Raw genomic sequence first — 13,804 nt, 5'->3', positions numbered from 1 at the left:
AGGGGCTAAATTGGGATATTTATCGTTTTTATGAAAGTATAAATAAGGGACATATAGGGGAAATCACGATTTGCCAGCATATCTCGGACTGGGACATTGGGTGGTCTACCTCGGGCCCGAAGGGAATCCTTTAACTGAGACCTGGCGTCCAAATACCCGGCGCATACCCAGACAACGTGCTCGATGTCGTGATAGCCCTCGTCACAAGCGCACAGACTACTCTCCGCAAGCCCAATACGCCGCAAATGCGCATCCAAGGTGTAGTGGTTGGACATAAGTCGGGACATTACACGAATAAAATCCCGACTCACATCCATCCCCCTGAACCAAGGCTTCGTTGATACCTTTGGGATAATGGAATGTAGCCATCGTCCAAGTTCACCATTGCTCCACGAGGTTTGCCAACTGTTGAGTGTCCTCTGACGACAAATACTAAAAAATTCGTTGAAGCAGATTGGTCTTTCGTATATGTCACCATTTAATGCGCCCACCTTTGCTAATGAGTCGGCCTTTTCATTGCCCGGAATAGAGCAATGAGAGGGGACCCAAACAAAGGTAATTTGATAAGATTTTTCAGATAACGTACACAAGGACTCCTGTATCATCCCCAGAAAATACGGGAGTTGCTTTTTAGGCTTCACCGCACGAAGAGCCTCGATGGAGCTGAGGCTGTCCGAAATGATGAAGTAGTGATCTGTGGGCAGAGTGCCGATGATCCCAAGGGTGTACTGAATTGCAGCTAACTCTGCGACGTAAACTGAAGCGGGATCATTGAGCTTGAATGAAGCGGTGATAGTATTGTTGAAGATACCGAAGCCAGTGGACCCATCGAGATTTGATCCGTCAGTGTAGAACATTTTGTCACAGTCGACTTCTCGGAATTTATTATAAAATATATTGGGGATCACTTGCGGGCGTATATGGTCCGGGATTCCACGAATCTCTTCCTTCATGGATGTGTCGAAGAACACAGTAGAATCAGAAGTATCTAGGAAACGAACACGGTTGGGAGTATATGAAGAAGGGTTAATGCTCTGTGCCATGTAGTCGAAGTACAAGGCCATAAATCGGGTTTGAGAATTAAGCTCGACGAGCCTCTCGAAGTTTTCAATCACCAACGGGTTCATAATGTCGCATCGGATGAGCAATCGATATGAGAGTTCCCAAAATCGATTTTTTAGCGGAAGAACGCCCGCCAGCACTTCGAGACTCATCGTATGGGTCGAGTGCATGCAACCCAAGGCAATGCGCAAGCAACGATACTGGATTCTCTCCAGTTTGATGAAGTGTATGTTCGCAGCGGAGCGGAAACAGAAACACCCGTACTCCATCACCGACAATATCGTTGTTTGGTATAACCTGATCAGGTCTCCTGGGTGGGCACCCCACCATGTTCCAGTTATTGTTCGGAGAAAATTGATCCTTTGTTGGCATTTCTGTTTCAGATACCTAATGTGACATCCCCAGGTACCTTTAGAGTCGAACCATACCCCGAGATATTTAAATGTGAAAACCTGATTGATCGTTACACCCATTAATAGAAGCTGGAGTTGCGCCGGCTCACGCTTCCTAGAAAAAACAACCAACTCAGTTTTCTCCGTGGAGAACTCAATACCCAGCTGAAGAGCCCAAGCAGACAAATTGTCCAAGGTATTTTGTAATGGTCCTTGCAAGTCGGTAGCTTTGGGCCCTGTGACAGAGACCACGCCGTCGTCTGCAAGTTGCCTTAGCGTGCATGAATTGGCAAGACAATCGTCAATGTCATTCACGTAGAAATTGTAGAGCAGGGGACTTAGACATGAGCCCTGGGGAAGACCCATGTAGCTAAATCGCAATGTTGTTAAATCGCCATGCGAAAAGTGCATGTGCTTTTCAGACAACAGGTTTAGCAAAAAGTTATTTAAAATTGGCGAAAGACCATGCTGGTGCAGCTTCTCTGACAGAATGTTGATAGAAACTGAGTCAAAAGCCCCCTTAATATCCAAGAAGACTGATGCCATCTGCTCTTTGTTAGCATAGGCCATTTGGATTTCTGTAGAAAGCAACGCAAGGCAATCGTTCGTCCCTTTGCCTTTGCGGAAGCCAAACTGTGTATCTGACAGTAAGCCATTTGCTTCAACCCAATTGTCGAGGCGATACAAGATCATTTTCTCGAACAACTTCCGAATACAGGACAGCATTGCAATCGGCCGATACGAGTTGTGGTCGGAGGCTGGTTTTCCTGGTTTTTGGATGGCGATGACCTTCACTTGCCTCCAGTCATGAGGGACAATGTTACCCTCAAGAAACTTGTTAAATAAATTCAACAAGCGCCTTTTTGCAGTGTCAGGCAGATTCTTCAGCAAGTTGAATTTGATTCTGTCTAACCCTGGGGCGTTATTGTTGCATGATAAGAGAGCAAGTGAGAACTCCACCATCGAAAACGGTGTTTCGTTCGCGGTATCGTGAGGAGACGCGGCGCGGCACGTTTTCTGTACCGGGACAGAGTCCGGACAGATCTTCTTGGCGAAAGCGAATATCCAACGGTTTGAATATTCCACATTCTCGTTGGTACTATTACGGTTACGCATACGTCGAGCCGTACCCCAAAGAGTGCTCATCGCTGTTTCTCTCGTTAACCCGTCGACGAACCGGCGCCAATAACTGCGTTTTTTGGCTTTCATTAGACTCTTCATTCGCCTTTCTAACGACGCGTACTGTAGATAGCTAGCGGGTAACCCGTCTTCCCGGAAGGCCTTATATGCAGTGGACTTTTCCGCGTACAGCTCTGAGCACTCTTTATCCCACCACAGGGTGGGAGACCGTCCATGGGTATTCGCGCTGGGTACTGGTTTAGTCTGAGCTTGATTCGCACTGTCGAGAATCAAGCCAGCCAAAAACCTGTACTCTTCCTCCGGAGGAAGTTCTTGAGTGGATTCGATTTTAACGGATATCGCGGTCGCGTAACTCTTCCAATCAATGTTCCGTGTGAGGTCATACGAGACATTGATTGTTTCCGATGGTCTTGAACCGTTAGCAATTGAAATCACGATAGGCAAATGATCGCTACCGTGGGGATCAGGGATCACCTTCCACCTGCAATCTAACTGTAGCGATGTCGAGCATAGCGATAAATCCAACGCGCTTGCGCGTGCTGGTGGTGTAGGAATCCGCGTCATTTCTCCCGTGTTTAAGATGGTCATGTTGAAATTGTCGCAAAGATCTTGGATTAATGTTGATCTATTATCATCATGAAGACAGCCCCATACCGTACCGTGCGAGTTAAAGTCTCCCAGAACTAGCCGCGGTGCCGGTAAGTATTCCGTGATATTACAAAGCGTTCGGTTGCCTTTGCGGAAGCCAAACTGTGTATCTGACAGTAAGCCATTTGCTTCAACCCAATTGTCGAGGCGATACAAGATCATTTTCTCGAACAACTTCCGAATACAGGACAGCATTGCAATCGGCCGATACGAGTTGTGGTCGGAGGCTGGTTTTCCTGGTTTTTGGATGGCGATGACCTTCACTTGCCTCCAGTCATGAGGGACAATGTTACCCTCAAGAAACTTGTTAAATAAATTCAACAAGCGCCTTTTTGCAGTGTCAGGCAGATTCTTCAGCAAGTTGAATTTGATTCTGTCTAACCCTGGGGCGTTATTGTTGCATGATAAGAGAGCAAGTGAGAACTCCACCATCGAAAACGGTGTTTCGTTCGCGGTATCGTGAGGAGACGCGGCGCGGCACGTTTTCTGTACCGGGACAGAGTCCGGACAGATCTTCTTGGCGAAAGCGAATATCCAACGGTTTGAATATTCCACATTCTCGTTGGTACTATTACGGTTACGCATACGTCGAGCCGTACCCCAAAGAGTGCTCATCGCTGTTTCTCTCGTTAACCCGTCGACGAACCGGCGCCAATAACTGCGTTTTTTGGCTTTCATTAGACTCTTCATTCGCCTTTCTAACGACGCGTACTGTAGATAGCTAGCGGGTAACCCGTCTTCCCGGAAGGCCTTATATGCAGTGGACTTTTCCGCGTACAGCTCTGAGCACTCTTTATCCCACCACAGGGTGGGAGACCGTCCATGGGTATTCGCGCTGGGTACTGGTTTAGTCTGAGCTTGATTCGCACTGTCGAGAATCAAGCCAGCCAAAAACCTGTACTCTTCCTCCGGAGGAAGTTCTTGAGTGGATTCGATTTTAACGGATATCGCGGTCGCGTAACTCTTCCAATCAATGTTCCGTGTGAGGTCATACGAGACATTGATTGTTTCCGATGGTCTTGAACCGTTAGCAATTGAAATCACGATAGGCAAATGATCGCTACCGTGGGGATCAGGGATCACCTTCCACCTGCAATCTAACTGTAGCGATGTCGAGCATAGCGATAAATCCAACGCGCTTGCGCGTGCTGGTGGTGTAGGAATCCGCGTCATTTCTCCCGTGTTTAAGATGGTCATGTTGAAATTGTCGCAAAGATCTTGGATTAATGTTGATCTATTATCATCATGAAGACAGCCCCATACCGTACCGTGCGAGTTAAAGTCTCCCAGAACTAGCCGCGGTGCCGGTAAGTATTCCGTGATATTACAAAGCGTTCGGTGCCCTACCGAGGCTCTAGGAGGAATGTAGATGGAAGCAATGCAAAGGTCTTTACCTTTGATTAGAACTTGACAAGCGACAATTTCAATGCCTGGTGTCGAAGGGAGGTTAATTCGGTTGAAAGAATAGCACTTTTTGATCCCCAAAAGTACTCCTCCATAAGGGTTTTCTCGATCCAGACGGATTATATTAAAGTCGTGGAAGTTGAGATTTATATCGGAAGTTAACCAAGTTTCACATAATGCGAAAACATCACATTTTAAACTGTTTAGTAAGAATTTGAAGGAATCGATTTTCGGGAGGATACTTCTGCAATTCCACTGTAGGACAGTGATCGAATCAGTGACCTCGTTTGATGACTTAGCCATCGAAGGATACGATCGCTGCAAGGAGGGGCCATTTAGCAGTCAACTGTTTCAAAAATGTTTGCACCATAGGGAGAAAATGTATCAGAATGCTTTTAAGTAACAGTAACATTGAAAGCTGTGAAAATTAAGTCCACTATGTCAGAAAATTTCATTAGTCCGCTACTGGACTGAGTATTTGTTTGAAAAAAGGGAACACTTGGGGTTTTTCGTGTCCCTGGAAGTGGTGGATACTCCTTGTTAGAATTAAAATTTCCAAGTCCTGGAGCAAATTGCTTCGGCTTTAGTGCATCACTTCCGTTGGATTTATTGATTGTAGTTGGCGCACTCTGAGTGGACGACACCTTGGCACCCTTACGAGGCAATCTAGGGGAAGCTTGATTTTTCCTCTTCCTGGACTCCCCTGGGTTAACCAAAGATGTTCCCTCTTGTGGGTCGTCAGATTCTTGCTCAACGCCAGCCAAAAGAGCAAAGGAATTTTCGGAAGGGACAGATGGCGAAGCATTCTTAAGAATTTCTGCATAAGAGCGCTTCGAGCGTTCCTTAAGGGAGCGCTTAATTTTATCCCCGCGCTGTTTGTACGCGGGGCATGATTTAAGATCATGCGGAAGGCCCCCGCAGTAAATACACTTCTCAGTTTCTCCACTGCAAGCGTCATCCTCATGTTCTCCCTCGCATTTGCCGCACCTTTTCTTATTGCCACAATAGGTGGCTGTGTGGCCCAGCTGCTTGCAATTGCTGCAGTTCATTACCCGCGGTACAAACAGGCGAACCGGTAGACGAACCTTATCCAGGAGGACATAGTTGGGTAGGGAAGACCCGGAGAAAGTCACCCGAATCGAGTCTGACAATGAATAAGTTGTCTTATTATTCTCAGTTTTTGCTGAATACAATTGCTTGCATTCCAGAATCTTCACATGTTCAAGTGAGGGGTCCTTAAAGCAACCAACTCCATACTTCAACACGTCTTCGCACTTCAAACCCGGTTCGGCAACGACCCCGTCGATCTCCACTGCCAAACAAGGTATATACACCTTAAATTGCTTTGTAAAGCGCTCGCTGCGAGCAATCTGGTTTGCCTGGTCGAGGTCATTCACTAATATGCGTATCTTATTAGCTCTAACACGTGTTATCTGAGCTACGGCCGGGTAGTTAGCAGTCAGCTCCCGTGAGATCTCTAAAATATTAAGCGATTTCGTAATGGGCCGGAAATAGACCACCCAGGGCCCAGTTGAACTGGGTGGGTATGTTTTAATACGAGGAGGACTGGGGGAATCAGGGGAGGGAGTAATTTCGGGTTTATCCGGTATATCCATGGGAATATCATTCCCATCCAATGGTACTTCGCCCTCGGCCATTTAGGCACGAGGATAGCACGTGGTGTAAACGAGAGATGAAACTTATATTCAGGGGAAAGGGATCTAAGAAGTAGCGACAGATCGGGGGAAAGGGAAATGAGAAAAAAAGATACTTAGCTTATATAGCGGCTTGTCCGGTTATTGAACTATTCACTTCACCAACCTAGGCACCGGCGAACAAAGCCTGCCGCAAACAATGACTGGCCTTCACAATGTATATATTTATATTGATCCACTCTATGCACAGCACAAGAAAACGATCTGCTTCGATCGAGAGTTCAGACGATTGTGAGGTACCACCATGATATCAAAATGAGGCAAAACTTATTAAAATGGGTGCAAAATTACTTGGATTTGCAGTCTAGATCAATATTGACGTAGCTAGGTGTATGCGGTGAGGGGTTACTCCATACATTACACACCACTCTGCCCTAGTACCGCCCGCCCCTTCAAAGTGCTTTTCCATCATGCTCCCATCAGGCCCCCCAACAGATCTCCCTCTCCCTCATCCACCCACTTCAAACTCACCCCTCTCTCATCCCAATCACCTTCACCTAGTGGGTACACCAAGATAGGCTGGGGGAGGCTGCTTCGGTAATGGGTTATTCATTCCCTTCACATACACACCCCCGCATGAGAAAATTTGTTAGCCGAAAGACAACATTGAGCTAATGCTGATTAAGCTAATTAAATATTGTAAATTTTTGATTCATACAGGGACGGATCCAGACTAAAATTTCCTATTGGGTCTAAAATTTCACAATATATACGCGAACTAAGGTCTTACTGGAATGTACGTAATGTTTCAAAGGTTTTCTTCCATTTAATTCCACTATGTTTTTATAGTTAAATGCACTTGCACTTCACTATTTAACAGATACTGGTATTTCGATTACTACTTGTAATCTTCTTCAGTGTTTGTATCAGTCTATATAGACTGATAGACTAGATACTAGTTATGTGTAAATTTTTTGGATCTAGTGTCTAGCTAGCGGCCCAGTCAGCTGTTAGATACTGACGAGGAGAATCCGACCTCATTAGAAAATACTATTTTCACAAAGGTTTAATGGCTCTGCCGCTCTTGGAATTCAAAAATTGTACAAACTCCCCAAACCTCTCCATTTGGATCTTCAGAAAAATAGAGAAATCTAGAACAGTTCGGGCGCACTTCAGCAGACATTAATTTGACATTTTACACGAAATAAGCCCATTTTTCAAAAATATCAAAAATCGACACCCGTAGGGAGCGATTTAGCAAACTCACTCCGAAGAAGAAAATGGTCCTAATACCCTAAACTTTCGTTGAAGAAGTAAGCCCGCTGACTTTTTTGACATGATGTCATTTTAAAACACCCTACTGCGCAAGCACCAACGAATTCCGAAACGACAGAACCAACTCAAAGCGTTTCTGACCACTGTGCTGCGCCTACTACCCTCAAATCCATAACCCGTACCGCCGACAATAAAGTAATTAATTAAATAAAACAAGAATACGTGATCGTGACCCGTAGGTCCATCTAAACCCGTCAATAGTGAAAACCTATACAACACCAACAGCGAGGACAACCGGAACGAAAACTACGAACTGAGAGAGAGTGAACTAGTGGGCGACGCAGCTCATAGATCTCCAACAAAAAAGATGATCTCTACGCGAAGTAACAAATCGCGGTGGACATATACGATTCGAATTATATATTTTCAATTGAACAATAATTTGACGAAAATGAAATATGTGACCAAGTCAAACATTTAAATAGCCACTAACCTGAAAACCATCGTACGTCCAGCTGCCGAACTTCATCACACACGTTTGTTCATCGAAGGGGAAGTATTCCACATCGATTTCGCAGGAACTTTTGTAGATGGCCGGTGGCCGCCACTCGACGCGTCCAGTGTAGTTGAGGGTGGCTTTCGTTGCCAACGTCACCTCAAAGTTGCCGTCCGCGTTATTGTATAGCACAATATCCGGTCGCCAGATGTGATCGGATGGAACGTGTAACATCTCCACTCCTCCATACTCTTTCGGCTCCCACTTTAGTTTGTAGTCGTACCACGTTTGCTCCACCCACAGGTTGGTGGTCATTATTTGATTTTTCAAATTCTGCAGCAGTGTCAGAAAAAATCGTAAACAAACTGTCTCCTAAATACATGTGTCAATAAAAAAATTAACCTACCACATCAATTAGTTGCGACAGTTTTAGTTTTATCTTCACGGTCAGTGCGTCTGTAACATTAACAACAGGCCGAACGAGTTTGTTGTAGTTGCTGAGAAGGTCATCATATAGACGTTTTGCATCAGGATTTCCAGCGCATACTGTGGAGGAAAAGAGCAAACAAAAACTGGATTAAACTCACTTAAAATCTCGGCGGCGAAGTTTACTAGATGGTCAGACTTTTGGCAACACTGATCGATCGTCAAGAAACTCTTACCATTTCCAGTAGCAGCCCGCGTGTGGTGAAGTCTAACACTTTATGAATGTACTATATTAGAGTTCGTTCAAATATTACGTAAAGCAATTTTAATTAACTATCACAACCGTAACGAATTTTCAGACTCCCCTCTCCACGCAAATAAAATATATGTAACAAAACCCTTGTCCTCTCTATGTCCGTTACGTATAATGTGAAAGAACCCTTAGCTAATACCACTCTAGCGAGCATAACGGAAGATAGCACAAAGTTGTGCTTACCGAAAAGTTTCCGTAGACGATAAATTTCAAGTTTCACGGGAAGGCTGTGCCTAACTCTCCCGTGACCACTTTCCATTTCCATCACCGGTGACACAATTAAGGTAGAATTAAATTTAGGGTTTTTGTCTAAAATATTTTAACAGGGAACACCCCGGGTTGCCATCATTTATGTAATCATTGACTAGTAAATCTTGGGCCTGAACCTGGACGGCGCTGAGGAATGAAAAAGGGACAGTCAGTGGCTTAAATATGACATAATTGGAGACGATTTTCGCGAAGTCATGCCGTTATTCCGGCAGAGAAAGAGAAATTTAGTTTTCATTGATGTACTACACAATGAGTGGTCACTTTTTGGACGACTTTCAATCAAATTTAATTAAAATTGTCCCTTTTTGTCTAGGTAGGATTATTTGTGAACATTTTGTTTTTGCTAATTGGAAGTTTAGGAAGAAGGTTTACTGGCGTAATGATTTGTCTGCAAAGATAATATTTGTACCTCTTCATGACATCGTCGTTTAGAATAAACGAATATTTAACCCTCCGGAATGGCTCACTGAACGAGTAGCCGCTGATTTCCTAAGACGATTTCGCTAGACTTTCAGAGCAGCGTGTACTCAGTGCACTAGCGCGACTGCCGGAAGGTTAAATTCAACAATTATCAATATCGTGAAGATTCAACAATTATCAATATCGTGTTCTATTTGTTTTTAGGGGTTGTATTCGGCTTCCAGTTTTTGAAATATTTAATAAGCGGAATATTTACTTTTCATCCATATTTCAAAGACTGGAAGCCGAACATAACCCCTAAAAAGAACTTCACCAGCGGTCGTTAGTTTACTCACAAACGTGTTCTATTTGGTTCTTAAAAAGGAGTGCAAAATCCTTTCCTCATAGAAAATATTGCGTAATTCATGAATTAATTCACTTTCTATGGACATATCTCCTAGAGTAGTTAACTTTTTGTATAGAACTCAAATGTCATGTTGTTCCATATGAAGTAGTGAAATTATTCTAAATCAATCGGAATATTGGAATAATTATAAAATTAGCTCAACACTGAACATAAGAATTAATGTTGGAAAACTTGACCAAGATTTTGTGGGAAGGCTTGACCAAATGGCAATAATCTGAGGAAAGATACAAAATTTCTAATATTCACTATTATGTGGTACCTACTGTGAATGTTAATCATGTCATAATAAAATCTTACCTTAAACACCAGTCTATTTCTTCATAGTACTAGTCAACAAAGTTAGCAGTTATATGGCTGATTTTGTAACGTGTGAATATGCAATGTAATCAGTACAGTTAATCTCAAAAAGGAAACGCATTGAAAAATCAACATTCATGAAATACAATCCTTTTATATTTTTACTGGTACTATGAATCTCGAAAATATAGAAAATAATATTACAGCATACTTTATGTCATTATATTTCGTACTCATATTTCAAAATTCTCTTGGTCAAGTCTCACGCCTTGGTCAAATCTCCCTGCGGTGGGGAGACTTGACCAGAAAAAAGTCAGTTTTTCTACCTTTATAACTTTTGAAACAGTAAATTAACAATTCTGCAAAAAATCATGGATACACGCAATACATACATTTATACATTATATTTCGACGAGTTTTGAGGGATTGAAAACACTATTAGAGATCTACGTAGGTTTAACTGAAAATCTGATCAAGTCTCCTCCTGTTTCCCTAACCCCCTAGGCAGGGTAATTTGCAACGGACATGTTTTGGCCAATCTGAAAATAGGAAATGTTATTTTGATTCATGAGTAGCATTTAGTATTCTTTATATTCGCATTAGTGTTCGTGTATTATGAATTTTAATCTAAAGTTGAAGAACTTTTAGTTTTACCGCTTGGAAATTGCAGTGTTGTAATTTACCGTGTTTGGCGGTACGGTAATAGTTTAAAAATCAAAAAAGTCTTTTTGCGCTAAATTTATCACACTAACAAAAAACATAAACCCAATTTTCTTGGAGCAGTTTTGATTTATTTTCAACATAGAATAGCTAATTACCAGTATTTTAAGTACTATATGTTAAAAAAGTTGTCCACTCCCGTTAGAAAAACAGTATTTGTTAAATATTATTGACAAAATTATTCATTTCTTTTTGCGATATAACATATAACATTGCAAATAATGTGGAATTCGATGCTTCAATACTGTTTAAAGGGCAGTGCTGCATTAAGAAATCAAAAGTTATACTAGAAGAATTTGATAGAAAAGGCAAATATGGGCTCGAGATCAATGTTCATATGTTCATGGGCAACAAACATCTGGAAAAGGGAAATTTTGTCGAACAAGTCTAAAATATTTCGGTATAGAGATTATCCGTTATTGCTACTCCGTTATTGACCAGAACCAACTGAGATTGCAAAATATTGATTGCAAAAACATGCTTGTGAATAACACGATGAGCCACATTTCCAATCCTGCATGCTGATGAATACCGACGCCGGCCACGTCTAAATGTAGATTTTCTGTGGAAAGAAGGCATGTTAGTCCGATACATGTCGCCGCTAGAGACCGAGAAAACCTTTGTATATCCACATGTATCATGAAAAAAGGGAGATTTGTTAGTAAGTGTGCCAATAGCGTTATGTAATAACTGCTAACTCAGAGCGGGCACCCAAGATGCCAGAGACCTTGGCTCCGGCCTAGTGTGCTCATGCGTGAAGATGGCATTATCAGCTATTGCGTGCAATTTATTTAGATTTCTCAAAAACTTTCGACACTACCTCACAATAACGCAGTATGGAAACATCATCGGCTAGAATTCACAGCATTGCTGAATAACTAGTTGTAGTCCTATAATTTTGTATTTCATGAATAGGTAAATTAATCACTGAACCTTGTGTTCCTGTAGACGCGCAATTATAATGGCAACAAGTTTTCCGAACAATTTATAGTTCTAAAGTGAACGATTTAAACGGTTAAAATTTTGAGAACGGTAACTACATATTTAAACACTGTGCAGTACTTCAAAGCGCGCACCGTGTACTTAGAGTAGTCGTGACTTTAAACTTTAAACTCGATTATCCCGAAATGTTGTTTTTCAGAAAATGGCTTTCCCGTGATGACAATTGCCGAAAAAACTATTCACCGATGTTTTCCTTTTTTCCAACTGTTCGTTATTCTTTTTTGTACTTTAAGGGGTTATATACAAAGTTGCAACTCAAAAAATCGAAAAAAAAAATATTGAATGCTCTAAAAGTACATACTTTGGAGAATATCGGTGCGAAATTTCATCCAAATCGGAGCACTAGATTTTAAATTACAGCATTTGCAGCGCGCCGGTTCTTCCACGAATGAAGTTAACACAAAACTTTAAACGCAATTATCTCGGAATGGAGTTTTTTGAAAAATACCTTGAGTGAACGTGATATCTCAAAAGCTATTCATCCGATTTGCCTAAACTTTGTTTTAAATGGTTTGTATTTAAATTCCTGTGTACTTGAACGGTTTCTTTTTCATCAAAAAAAAATTTGATTCTTTGCAATGAATTTTTGTTCAAAATTCAAACTATGAAACTCAATTTTTTGGTCAACATGTTTTATTTGCAAGAAACAAATTTTTATTGGGAAATCGATCCGTTCAAGTACACCACAATACATCTTCAATAATTTTTGGATTTCAGATGAGCGGTTCGGCTTGGAGAGCGTTCACAGCAAACCTTTGCCAAAAAACGCGCGTCGGGGAATCGGCCATAACTCCGTCAACCTTGAATATTTTTTTTTCAATTTTACTTGTTTTTCTATCTACGATAGTACTACCAACGTTCTGTTTTTCGCTTTTCAAATAAAATTTGCACAAAACGCTTTGAAAAAATGACGAACTTAGCTCCAGTTTTCGCCACAACTTTGTATATAACCCCTTAATGATCCCTTTGATATGCATACATTTTTATTTTGACGATGCGAGTTTATCAATGACACTTTCTGAGCTCAAAACATCGATTATTTGGAGTTTCTGCAATTGTTTTTTTACCTAGTCGTTATAGTAGGAGGCTTACTGACTTATACACTAATGATTTTTATAAGTATTTGGATTTTAGAATTCCATTGTGATCACAAAATTTCTAAAAAGAAAGGGCACAATTTCACCAACTATCAATATTTCTTCATAAACTAATGATTGTTTTTTCACTAAAAAATGTTCTATCAAAAAACTATAATTTTTATGTAATAATGTTTTCCTTTTTTATTTCGACTATGTTAGTCACATTTTCTTTTTTACATTTTGACGACATTCAATTAGCTAGAGATTACTGGGTAGGGAAAGTTATGAAAATTAGAGCCATAGTACTCAAGTGAGAGCAAGGATGTGAAGTAAACAGATCTAATCTAATGACCCTGCCACTTCTAGTTTTCCGATCTGTTTACTTCACATCCTTGCTCTCACTTGAGTACTATGGCTCTAATTTTCATAACTTTCCCTACCCAGTAATCTCTAGCTAATTGAATGTCGTTAAAATGTAAAAAAGTTTATGTAATAAAATCAATGCAGTATACCTTATAAATTCAAACTTTTTTAATTTTCCTTGCATCGAGATATGCAACCCCTTAAATAAAAACCTGTTTTAATCCACCTAGAGGTGCAATTGTGCCTTTCTGATTTCTCCAAACTATGATTTAATAGCTGGTATAACATTATGGAAATGTCTTTCATTCTTATTACACTTGGTAAGTATATATAAGAGCACCTTTTTGCATTCATCGCGGTATCGGTTTGAATCGGAGTTTTCTATGTGATCGCACTCCACAACCCGTAACTCCGGAGCTGGAAGTCGGATGGAGAT

General features: G+C 41.4%; 1 protein-coding gene across 4 annotated transcripts in view; it reads right to left on the bottom strand.

The window, feature by feature from the left end:
- The window catches only part of LOC131696358 (acetylcholine receptor subunit alpha-like), a 701,515-nt gene that overhangs the window by 155,926 nt on the left and 531,785 nt on the right, over nt 1–13,804 (bottom strand). For all 4 annotated transcript variants that reach the window (XM_058984909.1, XM_058984905.1, XM_058984917.1 and 1 more), the window contains 2 exons: nt 8,479–8,618; nt 8,070–8,405 (listed from right to left, as the gene is read on the bottom strand). In XM_058984909.1, coding sequence (XP_058840892.1) covers nt 8,070–8,405; nt 8,479–8,618 — 476 coding nt within the window. The remainder of the gene's footprint in view (nt 1–8,069; nt 8,406–8,478; nt 8,619–13,804) is intronic.

Source organism: Topomyia yanbarensis, chromosome 1, assembly GCF_030247195.1.
Source record: "Topomyia yanbarensis strain Yona2022 chromosome 1, ASM3024719v1, whole genome shotgun sequence".
Classification (NCBI taxonomy): Eukaryota; Metazoa; Arthropoda; class Insecta; order Diptera; family Culicidae; genus Topomyia; species Topomyia yanbarensis.
The sequence above is the reverse complement of the archived record's forward strand: the minus strand, read 5'-3'. Positions and strand labels throughout refer to the sequence as shown.